This window comes from Spermophilus citellus, assembly GCF_964194105.1.
Source record: "Spermophilus citellus genome assembly, chromosome: 6".
Lineage (NCBI taxonomy): Eukaryota > Metazoa > Chordata > Mammalia > Rodentia > Sciuridae > Spermophilus > Spermophilus citellus.
In genome coordinates this window covers 32,421,043-32,443,942 of record NC_138187.1, presented here as the reverse complement: position 1 = coordinate 32,443,942, position 22,900 = coordinate 32,421,043, and the positions used below count along the sequence as shown (strand labels likewise).

Sequence of the window (22,900 nt, the reverse complement as noted above, 5' to 3'; positions counted from 1 at the left end):
GTTGCTTTGTTCAGATTCCAACTCAAACCTTTTCTCCAGCTGTTCCAAACTGCCCTAGTTACCCCATGTTTCCTCAGCAATTTATCTTAGCTCCCCTGCCCTGGCACTGATGTTTGAATTGAGGTCTTTAAACACGCTTGGCAAGTGCTCTACAACTGAGCTACATTCCCAGACCTTTTTATTTTGAGACACGCACGGTCTTGCTAAATTGCCCAGGCTGGCCTTGGGTTTGTGATCCTCCTGCCTTAGTTTCCCCAGTAGCTGAGATTATAGGCATGTGCCACTTTACCCGACTAGCTTAGTTTTATGTACACATGTCTATCTCAAACTACAAAAGTATAGGGGTGTAATATTTTACTTCTTTTGTGCCTATCCATGATAAGTGCAACAGGGGGCTTATGGTAAAAATTAATGAAGTGCTCAATCCTCCCTTGGGAATAGTTGCACATTAAAGCAATATAGTTAGTGCTAAAAATCATAAATTTTATGAGTTGGTTGTTTCCACCTGTGTCATCTGAAGAAGTGTTGAAAGACTACTTTGCTCAAAAGCAAAATGATAGCTACTGTTTCTTAGAGAACCCTGCTCTGTTAGGGCTCAACAGCTATTGGAGGGAAGGGGACTCTTGAATGGGTGTCTCCTGTGGTCCTTTCATTGGAAAAAAACTGCCTGAATCTGCTAAAACTTGGAAACACTGTATGTACATCACGTTCAGTTTGCTCATCTCTTCTGCCTCTCTGCTTACAGTGTGAGGCACTTTGAAGTGGAGAAATAGCAACTCAGTAAAGAAATCCAAACCTATAGCTACCCTAGAATAATAAAACAGCTGTTATAAAAAGGAGAAATTCATGTGTCATCTGTTGTCCCAGGGACTGTCAATAGGAACAATAGTTAGACATCACCCAAGGGTATATTTCTGTTTAACACAAGACACAGTTTTCAACTGGAGCTGGCCAGCAAGCAATAAACTAAGCAGTGTATTATCTGTCTCTAGTCCTGACTCCATTGTGCCAGGATATTAGAGACTAAAGGACTGTGTCACAGTATGAAGTTGGACTAGATCAATGATGCCCAAGGAGGAAAGACAAAGAGGGCAAAATCTCTCAGAAGTTGATGCAGTTTAAAAAGCATACAGAGGGGCTGGGGTTGTGGCTCATTGGTAGAGCACTTGCCTAGTATGTGTGAGGCCCTGGGTTTGATCCTTAGCAACACATAAAAATAAAATAAAGGTCCATTGACAACTAAAAAAAATATATTTAAAAAAAGCATACTGGATGCTGCACATTTCAGATTTTTCTTAATTTGAAATGACAAGTAACAGTAAAGGATAGCATTTGACTTACTATAGACAATTAAAGTTTCTTCCAAATCACTTTTTTTTAGTTTTGATTCTGTTAAAAGGTCTTAAGATCCAAGAATACCACGGGGACGCAATGCCCAGGCGCTCCGTCTGCCCAGGTAAGGCACTACCCTATACCCATACCTGTTTCTGAGTGGCTGAGGCTTTGCACCAGAAACCCAACTGCCTTCCTCAGTCTCGCTTCCATTTCAACTTACACAAGGCTCCCCACCCCCACATTACCCAAGGTCCACAAATTTCAGCCGATCCCAGGATTTGGTGGCCCTCCTTTCGCAGAGGCGCTACTCGGCGGAGGCACCCTTCTGCTAGCTCCCTACTATGACCATTAGCTCAGTCATTGTTCCTCAGGGTGACGGGCCTACTAGGGCGGACCACCTCCCTGCGGGGAGTCCGAAGGGTCGGCTGGCGTCTGAGAAGGGCCGGTGGGAGACGCTTTCCCAACGTCTGTCGCAGTCATAGGTGGTGTGATGGCTAAAAGCGCCCATCAGGTGAGTGCGACCGCAGAAGGACGAAGAAAAATCATATGAGAGAGGGTTTACGGCCCTTACTAGAGTACCCACTTCCCTATCCAGGACCCTCATCCAACGGCACCATCTGGGGCTCTCATCCGGGGCCTTTCTTTCTCCGCCGGAAGTGAAAACGAGAAGCGCCCGCCTCCGGGTTGTCTAGAGCGGTCCCGGAAAGGCTGGCGCTGCTACGCGAACGAGGGTGTTCGTGACGGGACTGTAGTTAGGTCCGCCTCTCTGCTCGGGTGAGTGCCCCGGAAGCCGTTCTCGCGTCGCCGTGGGAGCGGCCCGTTGTTTCGCTTCCCCAGGAGGAGGAGGCGCCCCGGCCGGGGCTGAAGGCTGTTCCCGTCTCTAGGAGCGCGCGGGGGCCTGTTTCTCCTCGATCCTGGTTCTCCCGGAAGCCCGGCGCGGACTGAGGGCCCCGCGGTCAGAACTCGGTGTCGTGCCTTGGTGTGAGCTGGGTCCGTATGGCCCGCTTCGCCTCTTTTGGGATTCTGTTTTCGCCTAAAAGGGAAGTGGGAAGAAGGCAGCATTAGGCGAGGCCTTTCGCGCACCAAGCTAGGAGCCTGGCGAGGGCCCTTACACCGGGTTGTGGAAGGAGGACGTAACCCCGTGGCGTCCTTGGGTTTGAAGGACACTAGTCAAACCTCTTTGAGTCTCAGGTCTTTCTGTATGTTCCTCTCAGACTGCCCACCCAGTCGGACGAAGGGTCTGACCCCAAAAGTGGAGTTTTATTATTCTTTAGGCCCGTTCAGTAATTCAAGTGGGCTGTCGTCGTTACCAAAATTGTTCCTAAGGGGCCTCCTTTAGAAAACAATGAGTAATCACAACGAGCATGTTTCTCTTGAGTACGAATTTGAGACTCCAAAACAAGGTTGTACATTTAATTCTTTAAACTCTCTACAGGAAGCTTTACAACATTCACTTGTAGTATATATATTTTTTTCTTAATGAAATCCTATATGTTCAGATTTAGTGGGTTTCAAATACACCTATGAACCAGGACCTAATGTTTTGGATCTTAAGTATCTGAAACTGAGTAATATCTGTTTTTCTTTGTGTTGTTTATTTGGAGTGGGTAATCGTTGTTAACTAGTTTTTATTGAGTACCTACAGTGTGTAAGATACTTTGCTAAGTCTAGAGGATATAAATCGATGTGATGTTTCAATGTATTGCAATAATTTCTCCTAATCTCACCCTGCAGTGATGGTCATTGTCCTCCAGAACAGGGATGGAGGAAATATCGGCCCAGGAAGCAGCAGGATCACCAAGGGTCCAGTTTCAGTCTTTGGAGACACAGTCTGAATGTTTTCCCCCAGAACCTCAGTTCCTGCAGGACACGGACATGGAACAGGGACTCACTGGGGGTAAGGCAGAGATAGCATTTATAACCAGGAGAATGGGAGTGTAGAGAGTCTCCTGGGCCTGCCAGGGTGAGGCCAGGAACTTGAATAAGAATTATCCCCTAGAGGGAGGACTGGAAGGGACAGATGTGGCTCAGATCATTCCTAGTTTGGACCTCTTGGTTAAAAACTATTCTTCTTTCTTCTTTCTTTCTCTCTTTTTTAGAATTGGGGATTGAACCCAGGGATGCTTTACCACTGAGCTACATCCCTAATCCATTTTACTTTTTATTTCGAGACAGGGTCTCCTAAATTGCTAGGTTTCACTGAGTTGAAGGATCTCATTAAATTGCTGAGGTTGGCCTGGAATTTGCCAATCCTCCTGCCTTAGCCTCGTGAGTCACTGGGATTACAGGCATGCACCACTGCTCGGCTCATCTTTCTTTAATAAGCAGAGTGGTAGTCATTCATTCTGTTCTGGGTGTTTGTCTTTCAGACAACTTTCACTTCATCCCACTTAATACATCCAAAATAATTTCTAAGATTTGCTGCTTTTGCCATATCTCACAATCCTTGCTTGACTCTCACTTCCTCTTAGATCCAGGACCTTTTCCTTCCCCTATTCACTTTACTTGCTTTGCCACTTGCCTTTCTGTTGCAGCTGCAGTGTTTGTGACTAACTTAATTCCTTGGTTGAGCACAATGCCTGTTTGAATGCATATGTGTTATATATTGACTGTAGAGTCATATTGTTATCTATAGATAGATTGTCAAGACTTTTTTTTTTCCCTTTGTTTTTTGAGAATTATGTCTTAGATTGCTGTGGCCAGCTTCAGTGCCTGAAACACTTGTGTGTTGCAATATAGATTGCACCATAGGGTGTAGGGTGCTGTGGGGCATTGTGGGAGTGCGGAAAGGATTGTGAAGAAAGAGGGCCATTCCTTGTTCCTGGGAGCCTAACACACTGGTTGCAGAGACAGTGCCCATTCACAAAAGAGAGAGGCTTAATGGAATTTATAGAGCAGTGTCTGGGAAAGTGTCAGAAGTCTTTTAAATAACCTTGGTCCTGGATAAGTCACTACAAGTCTATGGTTTGCCCGTCTATAGAACAGGTATAATGCTTGTTCTTCTGTGAGAGCAATATCATGTCAAGGGGTTAAAGTAAAATAGGAGGATTTCTAATAAAATCCTGTATCACAGGTCTAAACATGTGTGAGTAGGGCATGAAGTACGTGCAGGAGCAGAGAAGACACACCCCTTGCTTGATAAATGTTCATTGGTTTTACTAGAATATTGATGTAAAGGAGGTCCCACTGACACCCCTTAGGCTAGAGAGGCCTCTTCTGAAAGGTAGCCCTCGGGAGGGGCTGCTCTCACTCTTGGCTCCTTTCTCCTCCCTCAGCTCCACCTGTTCCCCAGGTGCCTGCTCTTCCCCACGAGGGAAGCCCAGGAGACCAGGCAGCTGCGCTGCTGACAGCCAGGTACCAGGTGAGCTGAGGAACCCTCTGCTTTTCCTCAGGGGCTCTTGCTGCTGATATGAGTGTGACTACTCCCTCATCCCATCCATTAATCCTTGCCTAGAATTTTTTTTTTCAATAGCAGACCCCCAATTTGGGAACTGGTCCTCTTCAGAGATCTGCACTTTACACAAAACACTTTTCCATCTCCCCAATACCTGAGCAGACCTTCTTTGACCCTGGTCCTATGGTGGCCACTTACTCAATATTTAAGGGTTATGGGATTTATTCCCTAGGTTCTAATTTGTTTTCCCTCCTCCCCAATGTAAATACACACTGGATGCCCTCTCTGTCATCATCCTCATTTTCTGGCCATGGTGCTACAGTGGCCTCATTCCCCAGAGCAGCCAGAATGTGTTATTTCAGGAGTTTGTGACATTCGAGGATGTGGCTGTGCACCTTACTCGAGAGGAATGGGGATGCCTGGACCCTGTTCAGAGGGACCTCTACAGAGAAGTGATGTTAGAGAATTATGAGAACGTGGTCTCACTGGGTAAGGACCGTCTTTCTTATTTCTCAGTTTATCTGTTTCTGAGGAGGTGTGAGGTTTCTGAGAAGGTCAGTAGGGTGTGGCTCAGATTTCAGTTTTTTTTTCCCCCCTGGGGAATTGAACTCACGGGGGGCTTTACCACTGAGCTACATCCCCAGTCCTTTTAAGTTTTTCTGAAACAGGGTCTTTTTTTTTTTTTTTTCCCCAGGCAGGTGGGCACCAGGGATTGAACCCAAGGGTGCTTAACCACTGAGCCACATCCCTAACCCTTTTTTATTTTGAGTCAGGGTCTCACTAGGTTGCTTACCCCTTGCTAAATTGCTGAGACTGGCTTTGAACCTGTGATCCTCCTGCCTCAGCCTCCCCAGACCTGAGATTACAGGCGTGTGCCACCGTGCCTGGCTAGAGACAGGGTCTTACTAAGTTGCTCAGGGTCTCACTAAGTTGTCGAAGCTGGCCTTGAACCTGAGATCCTCTTGCCTCAGCCCTCTGAGTAACTGGGATTACAAGGCATGCACTACTGTGCATGGAAGATTTCAGTTCTTATAACTTTTGAATTTTCTATTTTTAAGGTTGGCTCCTGAGAGATGGTAATTAAGATTCCTTAGGGGTGTCAAGAGGAGACATTCTGCTTCTTATCCCCAGTTCATGTTTCATGGGACTTTTTATTGCCTGTTAGCAAAGAGAAACTTGCTTGTGCTTTGCTTAAGTTCTCACCTTATCTTTCTTTTTCTTTTTTTTGCGAGAGACTCTAGAGCAGCCTCCCAACCCCCAACTAGACTCTTTGCTTTTGGTATTTCAGTGTCCCCATACCTGAGATTTTTCTCATTTTCATAGGAAGAAGTACCTTTCTAAAAGATAGACTAGGGCTGGGGAAGTATTTCAGTAGTAGTGCTCTTGCCCAGCATGTGCAAGGTCCTGGGTTCCATCTCCCTACCAGGGCCAAGACCTCAGCTCCTCTCTTTCTGATATTTTATATCCAACCTGTTAACTGTTTATAGTGTATCCAAATTTAGCCACTGTTAACTGCCTTCACAGGTACTCCCTTGTGCAAACCACCATTATGCCTCCCTGGAGTACTGCATAATTTCGAAAGAGTTTCCCTGTTTCTACATACCTTCAGTTTATTCTTATCACAACATCCTGAGTACCCCTTTAAAAATATAAATCAAATCAAGTCACTTTTCTGCTTGAAGACTTGCAGTGAGTCCATATTTCATGTAAATAAAAGGCATATAGTTTTATGACTTTCAGAGTACCTCAGCGATCTTGCCTCCCATTACCTTTTTTCTCATCTCTTCTGTCTTCTCCTTTTTGTTGAGTAGTCAATTCATCTCTAGTCAGGCAAATTTAAGAGACTTTGCTTAAAAGCATGACTCACTATAAATTCATTCCAGTGAGTCACCTAGATGGTAATCCCAAGTGACCACACCCAGGGCAACAGAAGTCTTAGATGTTTACCCCACCTTAGTGGGATAATTGAACTGTCTTTCTTTTGTCATTTTGAGTGGTGTAGTAGGAGTGAGGATTAGGCAGCCTTATAACGCTGTTGAGGGGCATCTGTGGGGAGTTGTTGGCAGTCTCCTTGATGAGCATGGTTCCTTATTTCCCAGTCTGTACTCTGTGTGTGTGTGTATACACACATTTATTTACTCATAGCTTTTTTTCTTTTCTCTCTTTTTTTTTTCCTTTTGCTTTGCCTGTTTGGGTGGTGGCATCTAGCACATTTCTTTATTTCCCAGATTACACACAGGATTCAAGAGGCCTTCTTACCTGCGGGGTGGCAGTCTGTCCACTGGGAAAGTTTTTAGTGTGTTTTCCATTCCTGGCTCTTTGATCTTTATAGGCATACTTCTTCGCCTTCCCATCACCCGGATTCATTGTGTGAATTCCTGCCCAGCCCTGAGTCATACCCAAGCAAGTGCTTTCTCTGGAGAAACACTTGCAGTTCTTACAGCAGGAATCTCCAAGAGATGGTGGCCCAAGTATCGGATTTCCATCGGTAGTGCTCGGCCCTGCTCGGAAACTCCTTTTCCAGGATTGTAAGATAATAAACTTGATTAATTGGATTAGATGCTTCCCGGAATGCCACCACTATGTAAAATTGCAGTTCTTCAAATGAGCTTTGTTAAATTTCTAATATAAGGGACAAAAGAAACCCTTTCTTTGCAAACAGATGGATTTTTGAACCTAGTTTATTTAGAAACCATGCTTGGTGGTTATTTGCATATGTTCTGAGAAACTAAAAAGTTCAACCCCATCTCTTCAGTTATGGTCTTTTCCTGTGGTTTTAGAGTGTGGAATATGTGCTCTGTGTAGCCCCTTTGCTGTAGTAAACATGACCTGCCCCTTGTGTTGCCTCACACTTTTGTGAACCTTTGTCTTTCTTCATTTTTAACATAATTTTCTCCTTCAAGGGCCTGCCTTCTTCCCCTTGATTCTTTGTGGCACTTTATAGATTGATGTATTTATATTAGCTTTGCTGATTAAGTATTCCTTTGTTCCTTAGAACTATTCTCTTTTTTTGTATGGGGGATTGAACCTGGGGACAGTTTACCTCTAGGCTACATTTCCTGTCCTTTTTAGTTTTTATTTTGAGACAAGGCTTTGCTCATTTGCTGAGGCAGACCTTGAATTTGCTATCCTGCCTCAGCTTCCCAGAGTGCCCAACTCCTTAGAACTATTTTTAATGGAGGGGAAGTGGGAGGGCCAAAGAGTTAAATCTATTTCAGGGCATCAAAAAGAATGTATATTAATAAGTTTGTAAATTGTAAAGTGATATACATAATTGTAAACTGTTAATTTTACCTAATAATTACAGAATTTCCAACAGTTAACCTGTCTATTTTTTGGAGTAAAGAAACTTTGTAGCAGTTAATTGTAGTCATATAGCACAATATGCCGTGAAGCTGAACTACATCCCATTTCCTCTTTCATTTCTGCATACACAGTGCATGCTTGCACACTGACAGTACCAGACACACAACAAGAAACCCTCTTACTCAACCTGCTTTTGTGACCAAGTCAGTAGCATCTCCTTAGCAATTATTTTTACGGTCCCTGAGAAGTAATTTTCATATTTGTGGGTTCAGCACATTCGAAATTAAAAGTTATATATTTATTAATTTTACTTACTGTTTAGGGTAGTAACATATAAAGACTTTATGATTATTCCCTGATTTAGCAGTCCTACTGTCTAGTTTATCTCTCTTACCTCTGGCAGTAGCTCTGAACTATATTTGACACAGTCATCAGAACTTTGGTCCTTTCTTTATGTGCTTCTACTAGATAGTAAATATATAAGCTATAAATGAGTAAAAAAGTAGAAAAATATTCTTATTATCAAATTTAAAAAGAAGCATGTTCTGTTGAAGTGAATGAATAAATGGTTTAAGGATTGTACCCAAAGAGAGGTGACCTGTGAGTGAGTGCTAGATTCAAGCCCAGAAAGGGTAGGATTGCATTCCACTTGGGTCATGGTAGATGCCCTGTTAGATAATGGTGTTAGAAACATTCTTGTTAGAATTTTTGATGAAGATAAATAAGTCTATAGATCTTGAATGTTTTGTACATACCAGTTGCTTTTTGAACTTGATGCCATGGAGGACAACAGTAATTTTGCACAGAAAGTTTTTTACTGTCATGGCTATTTACATTTACTGAGCAGACAATGTGTTACTAGGTATTTTATATATCTCTCTCATTTAGACCTTAGCATAATCATGTTTATAGAGGATATTATCCTTACTTTATATCTGAGAAAAGTGAGGCCCAGGAAAGTTAAGTGATTTTTGCAGGAACAGTGATGGGCTTGGGACACAGTTCTGTCTCAAGCCTATGCTTTTTTTTTTTTCCCCTGTTACCAGGGTTTAAAGCCCCGGGGGGGGGGGGGGGGGCGGGGGGGGCGGGGCGCTTAACCACTGAGCCACATTCCCAGCTCTTTAAAATATTTTATTTAGAGACAGGGTCTCGCTAAATTGCTGAGGCAGGTTTTAAACTTGTAGTCCTCCTGCATCAGCCTCCCCAGCCACTGGGATTATAGGCATGCACCACCATGCCTAGTGCCTATGTTCTTTTTGGTGTTTCAGGGCATTAGGTCAATAAATTCAAACACATATGGCATTCTTTTTTTTTTTTTTTTTTTTGTATTTTTAATGGTTGTCTATTTTGAATGGCAAGAAAACCTCAAAATAGCTGTGATAAATTAGATAAACAGGCCAATTTGTACAGTTCAGAACCAGGAAGAATATGCATTCAAGAAACAAAGCCATTTAGGGATTCATTTTAGCACAATAGGTGTCTACAAAAGAATGCTATTGCTGAGGAAAGATTTTATTTGCATATTTATTAAGGATCAAGAAGAAAATCATGAAGATTCCAGATGGCTAAAGTCTTAGCACAACTCTGGTAAGAGCAATAAGCCAAATAATAAGGTAAATTCTAAATGTTATTTTTAAAGGCAGTTTAGAATAAATCTCATTTAAAAACTCTCAAATGAAAAAGGTAAAAAGGTTTGAATAGAAAATTGAGTTATACTTTAAATAAAAGTATAAATAATTTATTTTTTTACCCCTAGTTGGACACAATACCTTTATTTTATTTATTTGTTTTTATGTGGTGCTGAGGATCGAACCCAGTGCCTCGCATGCGCTAGGCCAGCGCTCTACCACTGAGCCCAAGTTATAATTTTAAATAGGAAAAAATTTAAAGCAAGTGTATGGTTAGAAAGCATAGTGTTTTGGGGCTGGGGTTGTAGCTCAGTGGTAGAGTGCTTGCGTAGCATGTGTGAAGCACTGGGTTCCATTCTCAGCACCACATATAAAGAAATTAAATAAAGGTCCATCAACAACTAAAAAATATATATAAAGAAAAAAAAGAAAGCACAGTGTTTCAAGTTAAAATTGTAGAAAAAGGCATTCAGGTCATTTGCAACAAAACCTACCATTAATGCTTTCTGTGACAGGCAGTATTGATAGATGGACAAACTATGGATTGTGGAACCAAACATTGATTCTGTTTACCAACTGTGATATGTTGAGCAAATTATTTAATCCACACTTGGTTTCTTCATCTATAAAACATGAAAAATAATGTCTACTTTTCTGGGTTATGCTGAGGATTAAATTGTACATATTATATAAATTAAATTGTATATTTTTAATGTGTATAAGTGTCTGGTTTATGCTAGTTATTTCAGTTTTTTGGAAAGCACAGCAAGTGATATGAGCTATAGAGGAGATTTACTAATCCAAATAAAAATTTAGGAACATACTCAAATTATTTCTTTATAGTGGAATTTTCTCAAATTGGACATTGGTTAGACTCTTGCCTAGGAGTTTGAATTTTTATTATAGGAGATTTGTATGTCATTAAGATGAAATGATCTTGTAGATCCCTTTTAGTTAAAATTTCTGTGATTCCAAAATCTTAGGATCTTGGCTCTCCATGTTTTATTCTATTTACCAACCCCCCCTCTTTTTTTTTTTTTTTTTTTAAGTTTTACCTTTTTCTCTACTGTAAATATGGTGGTCTTCTGTTTGTTTGTTTTTTCATATGTATTTTTGAGGGAGGGATGGGTTTCACTTCACAATTGTTTCCTCCTTTCCTTTTGGGTACTGGGGATTAAACCCAGGGGTGCTTTACCCTGCTGAGCTATATCCCCAGTCCTTTTTATTTTTTTTATTTTGTGACCAGGGTCTTGCTAAATTGCTGGGGCTGGCCTTGAACTTGTACTCCTCTTGCCTTAGCCTCCCAAGTGCCTGGGATTACAGGTCTCTGCCACTGTGCCTAGTACAATTATTATTTTTTCTAGTAGAATGTTTAAAAGACAGGTTTGGTTTTTTTTTTGTTGTTGTTGTTTTTTTGCTGGTATAGCAGGTATCAGGGATTGAACCAGGAGTGCTTTACCACTGAGCTTAGTCCCCAGCCCTTTAAAAATTTTAAAACAGGCTCTTAAAAGTTGCTTAGGGCTTCACTAAATTGCTGAGGCTGACTTCAAACTTGTGATCCTCCTGCTTCAGTGTCTTGAGTTGCTGGGATTATAGGCCTGCACCTGTAATCTTGGCATCTAAAAGCCAGATTCTGAAATAACACTGAATTTGAATCTTAGCTTTCTTCATCACTTATTTTGACTTGGGGAAGTTACTTAGACTTCTCAGAATCTTAGTATTTCCATTTGTTCAGCGAGAAAAAGAATAGTTTCTGTCTCATAAAATTATGGTGAGTGTTAAATGAATGAAAACTTGTAAAGCTCCTGGCATGGTACTTTATACCCACTGAGTCCTTAGTAAACCTTAATACTTTGATTATACTTATATAGTTGACTTTTAGTCTATCTCAAACTATTTTTCTCTTCTTTAGTTTTTTAAAAAATATTTTTAGTTATAGATGGACATAATAACTTTACATTCTTATATTACCTTAAATATGAGTCTAAAATCAGATACTTTACTGGGTGCGTGGCATATGCCTGTGTTCCCAGCAGCTCAGGATGTCGAGGCAGGAGGATTGCAAATTCAAAGCCAGCCTCAGAAACTTAACAAGGCCCTAAGCCACTCAGCAAGACTGTTCTGAATTCCAATTTGGGATTAATAGAGTCAGTTCTTTTCAAAACATACAAACAAGGGCTGAGTATGTGGCTCAGTGATGAAGTGCCCCTGGATTCCATCCCCCATACAACAACAACAACAAAAAATCAGATTAACTTCATCCCACATGAAAACATCCTTTTATTGTGCATTTGTGTTTTAAATGTAACTGTAGAGTAAATAACCAAAATGTGTTTCAGTTATTAGATACTGAGAAACACCTTAATAAATATCTCAAAGTTAAATGTTACAAATTATGTTATTAAAATTCCAAGGAGGACTGGGCTTGGGATGTAGCTCAGTGGTATAGCACTTGCCTAGCATGTGTTTGCAGCTCTGAGTTCAATCCCTGCAGGGAAAAGTAAGAATTCTGAATACAATATTTGTTCCTCTCTGCACACCTTGACTTAAGCTTTCATATCTTTCTCTTTTGAGGGAGGGATGCTGGAGAGCAAACCCAGGGCCTTGTGAATTGTAGTCAAGTGCTCTACCACTGGGCTACATTCTCATCCCAGCAAAACTGTTTTATTTGATGTGAAAGAGCTTAATTAACTGAGTCCAAAAGAACTGACTCTTATTAATCCTCAGCTGGAATTCAGAAACAGTAAGTGCCTTTCATGGCTCTGTTTTGATTTCTTTGCTCATAGGCTCTTATATGGGGTCTTAAAGGGCAGCTGTTGTTCATGATATTTTTCAGGCCCAGTGCCATTTTTATATAAGTTGGTAGCTGTTCATATGTTGATACATGGGCACAAAGTTGGGATAAGATAGGTGTTGCGTACATTAATCAAAAGAATTGCAAGATAACATGGTCCCTGCTATCAAAGAGTTTATAAATTGGGCTGGGGTTGTGGCTCAGTGGTAGAGCGCTTGCCTAGCATGTGTGAGGCCCTGGGTTTAATCCTTAGCACCACATAAAGATAAATAAAGGTACACTAAAAAAATATTGAAAAAAAAAGTATAAATCAAGTGAGGATAATAATGCCTGAAATTTTTAAGAATGTAGCCAGGTGCACACGCCTTTAAATTCCAGCACTTTGGGAGGCTGAGGCAGGAGGATCACAAGTTCAGAGCCAGCCTCAGCAACTTTTTTTTTTTTTTTTTTTGCTCATTAATATATATCTCTTTATTAATAATTTTTTTTGCAATTTTCCATTTTATTTTTTTTATTGGTTGTTCAAAACATTACAAAGCTCATGACATATCATCTTTCATATATTTGATTCAAGTGGGTTATGAACTCCCATTTTTACCCCAAATACAAGTTGCAGAATCACATCGGTTACACATCCACATTTTTACATAATACCATATTAGTGACTGTTGTATTCTGCTGCCTTTCCTATCCCCTACTATCCCCCCTCCCCTTCCTTCTCATCTTCCCTCTCTACCCCATCTGCTGTTATTCAATTCTCTCCCTTGTTTTTTTTTTCCCTTTTCCCCTCACAAACTCTTATATGTAATTTTGTGTAACAATGAGGGTCTCCTTCCATTTCCATAACAGTTTCCCTTCTCTCTCCCTTTCTCTCCCCCCACTCGTCTCTGTTTAATGTTAATCTTTTCCTCATGCTCTTCTTCCCTGTTCTGTTCTTAGTTGCTCTCTTTATATCAAAGAAGACATTTGGCATTTGTTTTTTAAGGATTGGCTAGCTTCACTTAGCATAATCTGCTCTAATGCCATCCATTTCCCTGCAAAATCCATGATTTTGTCATTTTTTAGTGCTGTGTAATACTCCATTGTGTATAAATGCCACATTTTTTTATCCATTCATCTATTGAAGGGCATCTAGGTTGATTCCAGAGTCTAGCTATTGTGAATTGTGATGTGGCAGTATCCCTATAGTATGCTCTTTTAAGGTCCTCAGGGAATAGACCGAGGAGGGCGATAGCTGAGTCAAATGGTGGTTCCATTCCCAGCTTTCCCAGGAATCTCCATACTGCTTTCCATATTGGCCGCACCAGTTTGCAGTCCCACCAGCAATGTACAAGTGTACCCTTTTCCCCACATCCTCGCCAGCACTTATTGTTGTTTGATTTCATAATGGCTGCCAATCTTACTGGAGTGAGATGGTATCTTAGCAGCCTCAGCAACTTAAGGAGACCCCAAGCAACGAAGCAAGACCTTGCCTCAAAAATAAATAAATAAATAAATAGGGCTGAGGATGTGGCTCAATAGTTAAGTGCTCCTTGGTTTAATCCCTGGTACCAAAAAAAAAAAAAAAATCTATAAACAATATTATATGATGGCATGTCAAGATAAGGGGAACAAATAAGTTTTGTAGAGACAAGGGCTTGAGCAAGACCTTGCATGTGTGCTACTAGACATTTGCCAGGGCCAGCACATATAAAAACAGCCTTTTTTTTTTTTTTTATACTATCAAAGTTCTGTTCCCTTAGAAGCAGACTGTTGTTTTAGCATTGAAAGAGATCTTAAACCATTATGCAAGCCATAGAAGACCATTTTATGTTTGAATGCACTTCTATTGTATTTTTTCTCATTGTATGGTATTGTAGTTAGTTGTTTATAGCTGTCTCTGCAGTTGGAGTGTGAGGTTCTTGAGAACTTTCAGGGGATGGACCTTTTACGTGGGTTCTCCATCCCCTACATTCTCTCTATAAGGGGCACTTCCTAAATGCTTGTTGAATAAAGAATAATGTACAGTAATTCTAATAGGTAAGGATATTCTTTTGTTTTCTCTCATATGCACTGGAATTGTTTTTTTCCTTTATTTTTAAGAAAATTCAGTTGTAATATTTGTATATCTTGGGCACATTTATGTAATGTTAGGAAAATAAGCCTTTCCATCTTTTCAAATATTAATCATTTTTATGTGTTAGGAAATTCATTCTCTTCTAGTCATTTTGAAATATGGATTATTTTAACCTCTGGTTACCCTACTTTGCTAAAGAAGTAATTCCTCCTTTTTGTGTCTTGGTGCTCCTTATTGAGCATCTTCTAATTGTTTCCTGAGATTGGTTCTTGGAATAGCTAATCTTTATTTATTCTGTTGTTACAATTTAGCTCACTAGGCAGCAGCAGGTGCTTGGGTTTCACCTTTCTCCAGTCAGCAAAGTGATGTTTTGATGACCTCCATTTGATACTTGTAAACCAAGTCTAATACAAAGATTGATCTTTAGGTCACAGATAATGGTAATGATAACTTCTACGATGACAGGTTCACCCCCATGCACAAATTCCCTTGTCTGAAGAGGGTTTAAATGAATATTGTTGCTCACAAATTATCAACTTACCCTTAACATACCTCGTTCTGGAGCACAAATCTGTGCTCCTTGTGGCAGATCTCTGCCTTCCTTACTTTCCAGGCTTTTCTAACTAATGTCTTCTCAGAACTTAACTTTTCTCTATTAATCACAAGTTAAAAGAGAAAGTGGCTGGTTTAGCATCTGGGGGTAAATTGCCACATCCCATTTCCTTCTCTATGAGCAGGATTTCCAATTTCCAAGCCTGATGGGATCTCCCAGCTGGAACAAAATCAACAAGTCTTTGATCTGGACATTAAGAATAGAGAAGTCTTAAAAGATGACTGCTCAGGTGAGTAAGGCAGAATGAATCATATGGAATTAGTAGGGAAGTGAAGTCCACTTGTTGAGCCATGTTGTGGCTGCATTGGTACTCAAAACAAAGAGCTCTGCCTGTCCCAGATTGGAGAGCTCCTGCCTCTCTTTTTGATGTGGGGGGTTTGCTGGGAATTGAACTCAGGGCCTCATGCATGCTAGGCAGAGTTCCTGTCTTCCCTTTGTATTTGTTTAGCCCCTTATGCACAAGTTGTGCTAGGTCCCATTCAAGTTGCTTATCTAAAATTCTTTTGGAAGAATTTTATTATTACCTTCTTTGAAAAACCTTAACTGATTATCTTCTTACTCTGCCAGATATTCTATCTATTCCGACCACTCCCTTATCCATTTGGGTCCTACCTGACTGCTCTTGTTCATGCCCTTATGTCTGCTATTGAGATTTTGTGCCTGTTTTTTTTTTAGAGTAAATAAACTTCTCATCCTTGTAGATATTACATCATTTAGTTTCCTCCTTTCTGAGTTCTAGTTAAGCACAGGGTACTACAGATTATATTTGCATTTTCTATTTATGTATTGTATCAGATGGAGAGACCAGAGAAGAGAACAAGATGTTGATTGCTAAGCAGAGAATTTCGGAAGAAGTACATTCATACAAAATGAGAGTAGGAAGACTCAAACAAGATATTGCTCAAGTTCCTGAGACTAGAGAAGTATATAAATCTGAGGACAGATTAGAAAGACTTCAGGAAATCCTAAGGAAATTTCTTTTTCTGGAGAGAGAGTTTAGGCAAATAACAATCAGCAAGAAAACCTTCACCAGTGAGAAGAACAGTGAATGTAATGAACCCGAAAAAAGCTTCAGTCTGGACCCTACCCTTGATGCAGATCAGAGAGTTCTTAGAATACAGAATATCGATGATAATAAGTACGACATGAACTTCAGCCAGGACTCAGCTGCTGGTAAACATGAACACATTAACCTGACACAGAATTTTCAGAGTAGTGAAAATAAAGAAAGCTTAATGGATCTCTCCCACCTTAGTAAATGGGAATGCATTCCTACCACTGAGAAATCCTACAAATGTGATGCTTGTGGGAAAATCTTCCATCAGAGCTCAGCCCTTACTAGACATCAGAGAATCCATACTAGAGAGAAACCTTACAAATGTAAAGAATGTGAAAAATCTTTCAGTCAGAGCTCAAGTCTTAGTCGACATAAAAGAATACACACTAGAGAAAAATCCTATAAATGTGAAGTGTCTGATAAATCCTGTGAAACATCTGATAAATCCTGTAGTCAGAGCTCAGAAGTAATTCCGCATAAGAAGAGTCACACCAAAGGCAAATCTTATAAATGTGGCAGTTGTGAAAGAGTCTTCAGTCGTAGTGTACACCTTACTCAACATCAGAGAATTCACAGAGACATGCCCTGTAAGTGTACTGTTTGTGGCAGAGACTTCTGTCATACTTCATATCTAGTTGAACATCAGAGGGTCCATCATCCAGAGAAATCCTATGAGTATGATGAATGTGGGTTGGCTTATGTTAAACATCAAGGAATTCGTTTCAGAGAAAAGCCCTATACATGTAGTGAATGTGGAAAAGACTTCAGATTGAATTCACATCTAATTCAGCATCAACGAATTCACACAGGAGAGAAACCACATGAATGCAATGAATGTGGAAAAGCTTTCAGTCAAACCTCATGCCTTATTCAGCATCACAAAATACACAGAAAAGAGAAAGCATATGAATGTAATGATTATGAAGAAAGTTTCAGTCATAGCTCAGATCTTACCCTGCAACAAGAGGTTCTCACCAGAGAAAAAGTCTTTGATTGTGATGCATGGGAAAAGAACTTCAGTCAGAGAGCACATGTTGTTCAACATCAAAGAATTCATACCAAAGAGAAACCTTATGAATGCGATGAACGTGGGAAGACATTTAGTCATGTTCAGGCCTCATTTGACATCTGAGAGTTCACACCAGGGAGAAGTCGTGTACGTATTGAATGTGGCCAAGCTTTCACTCATAGTCTGACCCTTATCAGCATGAGAGATTCTCACCACAGAGAAACCCTTTGACGATGACAAATGTTGGAAAGCTTTTAATGTTTAAAGTCTTAATTGGCTCTTGCATGTCCATACCAGTGAGAATGTGGTAAATTATTTACACTATTTTCATACCTTAGTCACAATTGAGGAAATCATACTAGAATAAAATTCCATTACTGTAATTAATGTGAAGAATTCATTAGTCAGACTACCCTGGGTCAGTATCAGATTCATGCCATGCAGAAAAGCTGTCAATGTAATAAATGAGTATGTGTGTGAAGAAATTCACTCATAACCCAACATTCAGTATTAAAGAATCTATACCAAGAGAAGTCATTTGAGTGTAGTAAACATGGCAGCTACTTCCACAGATATTAATCCAGTCTTTGTCATAAGAACATTTGTACCAGATGAGAACCTAATACAATGCAGACAGAGAAATTTGCCACTGTATTTCAGGCTTTAGCCAACCAACATCAAAGTATGGGAGATAAAGTTGTTATTATTTGTATATGAAATTGTTAGTATTTAGTTCCAATCTTTTCCATTACAGAAGCTAGACTGAACTTGATAAATGCAGTCCTGTTTTCTCATGGCATTCTTGAATTTAATAAGAGATCTAAATAGTTATGTATATTTTATTTATAGAATTCATTTAAGCTATTTTGTATTTTAACATGGTCTATACACATTTTTATTTTTCCAGAAATTGGTTGTTTATTCACAGCTCTTCTAAGATATTGTTAACACAATACACCATTGTTAAAACACTCCAACTTCTGGAAAGTAGCTCAGTTAACTTTTTTGCTGTTCTGGGCCCAAGTTCCCTCCACAACAGACTCTGGCTGCGTTTTTCTGAGGAACTTTACAGACATAACCTTTGGTTTTTCTGAATTAAGCACCTTCAGATGATGGTTTCTTAGTTTTAAGCTTTTAATCAGCTGGTATGCTATTCCTATTTTGATGTTGCTAGTCTGGTATGTTCTTTCCTAAAACAAAGCATTGTCTTTTTAAGAAAATTGGATATCAATATGCAGCCAATCTATAAATATGGGGGATTTAATCTCCCTGAGTTTGTGGCAGGCAGCTAAACATTTTCAGGTGACATCCAAGTTTTTAGCTGCCTTGTCTGCATCCACAGCTCTCCAAAAGAGATGCTAAGGACATCAGGGAGCCCATCAGACTCCTGGTAGCCTAGCTACATTCATTCAGTGCCTGTTCTGCATGTCTAAGTTTAGAATTCTTTTATATGCCTCTATTGAAGGCCAGCAAAATGCTCAGGTCTGCTTTTGATAGGGCAAACATAAAGAACATAAAAGAAATCAGAAAACTTCATAAGGGAATACAGTCTTCCAACAAAGATGTTATGTAATATCTCTAGAGACTATTTCAAGAGTACGGCAGGTCTGTTCTTAGTAAAGATTTAACCATTAGGATTACTTTATCTGTTTGTATCCCCCACCCCTTTCAATCCAGGATAGTATTTGAAGTGTGGGGCCTTTGTGTATAATTATTTGTGTGTCATCATTTTTATTTTATTTTGAGAGAGGATCTCACTTTGTTGCCCAGGCTGGCCTTGAACTCCTGGACTCAAGCAAGCCTCCTGCCTCAGCCTCCTAAATAGTTGGAACTATAGCCATGGCATTGGCTTATATTTTTGTATTTTAATAGAATCTACAGGCCCTATAAAAGAACATAGATTTTTATTTGATAAAACTGATTACAGATATTGTCTCCAGAGGTCTGGTCACTGTCATATACCTAAAGAGTTCATAATTTTTTAGATGTGGTCAAAGCATTTTATTGTTTTTCTGTCTTAAGTTTCATAACACCTTGTGAATAAAACAAGTGTTACTTAAAATTCTAGTTGTCAGTCCAGCAGTTGAGGCTTTCATTGTTCAGATGTTATAATATTCACTAGAGATCCTTAACAAATATATAAAAATAAATTGCTCTATAAACCTTTAGTGGCTAACCTCTAGTCCAGTTCTGCCACTATATTTTTGCTTCTGTGCCATCAGCAAGCTTAGAATCTCATCAGGGCAAGGTAGGGATCTAAATGAAATTGATATATAATGATCTAAATGTAAAAGCAACTGAAAAATGCATGTTTTTTTTCTATCAAATATGTATACCCTTACTTATAGAGACCAATAGTCATCTCTGGTGACTATGTTAAAGAGGATTAAGAAATATCTAAATAGCATAAAATGTAAATCACATGTATGCATTTGGTTTAGGAATGTGCTTTTGTACTTCTACTTGAATAAAGGTGTGCTTAATATTCTGAGAATCTGTTTCAAACAAAATCTGAAGGCCTCCGCCAGAAGCATTCAAAAGTCTTCGAATCACCTTCCTGACTGCAACTTTCTTCTTTCCTGAAACTTGCTCTATACAAAAGTGAATCAGCCTGTCTTGTATGGATACAAAACTTGCTTTTCCACAGAACTCTATAACCCAGCTGAATATTTAGGATTTAAAGGGCTATTCAGTTGGGATGTTATCAGTACATGAAATGAGAGTAAATAGTTCCATGTTTTAGAACTAGAAAGAGTATTTTTTCTTTGTAAGTAAAATACATTTTAAAAAACAAGCCAAAATAGTCCTTGAGTATGAGTAACTTGCCTTTTCAAGCAGATGTTTAATTGGTCCAATATAATTTGAGTTTGTTTAGTCTTTTATGGTCTTGAAGCAGGAAGGAGGAGAAGAAATATATGGAAGGTCATCCAGTTTATCTTTTCTTCTGTTGCTCTACTTAACTTACATGTGCATTTATGTAATATGTACATATTCAAACAATTCTCACCACAATTCTGCAAGGGAGCTGGCTTCTTATAGAGTAACTGAGGTGTAGAGAAAGTAAGCATGCTATCAGATATATCTCAGAGCTCAGCAGTTTTCTTTGATAGCCTTTCACTTCCTCCAGTGATTCAGTGCTGTGTTTGCAGCTGATCCCAAGACTCCCAGAGCTCTGGGATCCTAGGAGAGGATATCTGGAGATGTTTTTAAGGAGCTAATCAAAGCCCTTCCTTGACACAGGCTTACATAATTTCGGCAGTGTCAGGTTATTAATTCAAAACTCCCAATCCTGCTGTGATATGTTTTATCAGCTAGTTGCACATTTCCGTTTCTCAGTGTTCCATGTTTTGTTCTTAAGTTTTCCTGCTAACTAGAACTTGCTGATGGATACATGCCCTTAACCAAGTTAATTGCTTCTGGTTAAAGCAGTGGAGCAAAACAGGTAACAAGCAAATTTGATTTTAGGCATTGAAAAGGATACAGATAGACCATAAAGGTTGGGGTATACTGGAACAGGATCAGAGAATAAGCAAAAGTTGTAGCATGTCAGACTTACACATGGGAATACGACATTTTCAAGGTAATGAATAAGGGTGCTCCTTACAGAAAAGCCTTACCCTATGAAATTGTATGTAGACAATTGAGCAGCCACCCGCTTTCCCAGTGTTTGAATCCAGATTCTTGCTTTCCATATGCTTCCCACTGAGCTACACCCCTAGTCCGCCAAGCAGGTTTAAGAGTAGTTCAAAGCAGGCCTTGAGGGAGTCAGCAAAGTACAATGGAATTCTCATGTCTGAAAATGTAACCTCATTCTTAAGTAGTAAAATTGCCAGGCACTGATATCAATAATAGCCAAGGGGTGCATTTCACTTAATAAAATCAAACTGTTAATAAGAGGATTACAGGTTAGAGTAGCAGTCAAAGCAATGACTGGAATCATACACATTTGAGATTTTATTTGGAAAGTGAACCTCTGGTTTCCTTGTCTACACAATATCATGAAAGTTACATGGGATAATGTAAAAGGTGTTGATCACTACTAATAAGTTAATATAAGGGCTGGGATTGTGGCTCAGTGGTAGAGTGCTTGTGTAGCATGTGTGAGGCACTGCTTTTGGTCCTCAGCACCACATAAAACTAAGCAAAATAAAGATCTGTTTCAAAAATTGCTCTTGAAAGATATTTTAAAAAGGTTACACAAATATTAATATAAAAACCAATAAATTTAGAAAAGAGCTGATTTCTTTTACATTTAGCAATGTAAGACCAGCATTGTCTGAGGAGGGATACCTTGGATTTGGATAACTGGAGAAAGGATTGGGCATTTTGGGCTTTGATAGGAACTGCCTCCTGTCACTCCCTCCCTGCTGGAACTAGCAAACCGACACCTGTCCCTAACATTTGTAGTACAGTACCAAGTCAGAACTCCCTTACAATATGACTGTGTGAAGGAATCAATGTTTAATCCAAGACTAAATGATTTCAGATAATGCAATTTAGAAATCAACAAGAAAATAAGTACTGTAATTTTTTATTTGCTGACATTTCTCATTCACTCTGCTTTTAGAAAAGTTTAGCCTATATATATTTTTAGCTTGTATTTGTATTTCATTCATGTTATAAAATTACACCTTGGATATAATTTCCAGCTTGTGTCTTTTTTTTTTTTTTTTTTTTTTTAAATAACAGCCTCCAGTTTTGTTCCATTGTCCTTCATGGGGGTAGTTAGTGGCCCTGGCTCTGGTTGGAGTAGGCCAGCGTTCAAACATGCTGTTTTTGGTGCTTATTCTATGTAGCTGCTGGCATGGTAAAATAGGGAAACAATACCTGCTTTGTAGGTTTGTGGGGATAATGACCTAACATCAGCCCAAGTGTACCATAACCGGTAGCTGCTGTATGTTAAACAGAACTGTTTATCTCAATCTCAAATAGCTTCAATATGTCAAATAGGCCTCTGGCAAACCCGTACTTCTGGCAGGGTAGGCCGATTGGTGGCCTTTTCTCCAAGGCTTCCTATTCCGGCCTGCTGGTGGAGGCTAGTCTTCTTATTTATTTATATACTCCAGGCAAAACGGGTAGCAGCTGAGGTGAAAAGGGCTCGCTGGACGGCGACAGAGCTCTGTTCCCACAGGTTAGCCTGGCCTTGGCATGATAAGGGAGGTGGAGATGGCGAGGAGTCACCGACGGAGTGCACACGGAGCAGTGGCAAAGGAAGCCAACAACCAAACCAGACTGGGTCCGCTTGGCAAAGAAGGGGAGGTAAAGGGATCGGTCCCACCCCCAACCCCTCTTCAGGCACAGACGGAGGTCCTACTCGATCCAGCTCTGGCCTGCCTTCCCCACTTGCTCCTCGAGAACTTGCATCGAGTTATACATCCGAGCCGCCTAGAGGGGACCCGGAAGTGCAGGCGGAGGACGCTGAGACCCCTGAGACCCCTCTGGGGATGGGCGAGTGAGTTTCGGGGCTTCGCGGCGTTGCGCGGTCGGCGGCAGAGACCCCGGGCCCAGAGGCTGCTGTTGTGGCTGCCGGACCCCATTTGGGGTCCGGGTCTGGGTCCAGGCGGTGGGGGGTACCTTCTGTTTCTGCAGGCTGGCTGCACCCCGCTTTCGCTCATCCTGCTTGGACAAAGAATGGGGCTTCTGACATCTCCTCCTGCGTTGGGAGCCCCCCTCGGGAAAACGTCACCGTTTCCCGAAATGACTGTGCA

The 22,900-nt window shown here is 40.3% G+C and overlaps 1 protein-coding gene across 6 annotated transcripts; it reads left to right on the top strand.

The window, feature by feature from the left end:
- The first annotated feature begins 1,275 nt into the window (after nt 1-1,275).
- ZNF655 (zinc finger protein 655) lies at nt 1,276-19,677 on the top strand. 6 transcript variants are annotated; one of them, XM_081298973.1, is made up of 6 exons: nt 1,276-2,109; nt 3,070-3,232; nt 4,611-4,696; nt 5,092-5,218; nt 15,251-15,355; nt 15,922-19,677. In XM_081298973.1, the coding sequence occupies exons 2-6, from the start codon at nt 3,097-3,099 to the stop codon at nt 17,313-17,315; spliced, it is 1,848 nt and encodes a 615-aa protein (XP_081155099.1). In that variant the 5' UTR covers nt 1,276-2,109; nt 3,070-3,096; the 3' UTR covers nt 17,316-19,677. The 6 variants fall into 6 exon arrangements, with proteins under 6 accessions (XP_081155099.1, XP_081155100.1, XP_081155098.1 ...); XM_081298974.1 differs by lacking the exon at nt 1,276-2,109 and adding an exon at nt 2,117-2,314; XM_081298972.1 differs by lacking the exon at nt 1,276-2,109 and adding an exon at nt 2,117-2,325.
- Nucleotides 19,678-22,900: the final 3,223 nt, after the last annotated feature.

Excerpts from the sequence above, each read along its gene's own strand:
- ZNF655 (XM_081298973.1), top strand. The coding sequence starts at position 3,097 with ATGGAGGAAATATCGGCCCAGGAAGCAGCAGGATCACCAAGGGTCCAG. Across the intron at positions 4,697-5,091 it reads TGCTGACAGCCAGGTACCAG|GAGTTTGTGACATTCGAGGA; the intron begins GTGAGCTGAGGA and ends GTGTTATTTCAG. Across the intron at positions 5,219-15,250 it reads TGAGAACGTGGTCTCACTGG|GATTTCCAATTTCCAAGCCT; the intron begins GTAAGGACCGTC and ends CTCTATGAGCAG.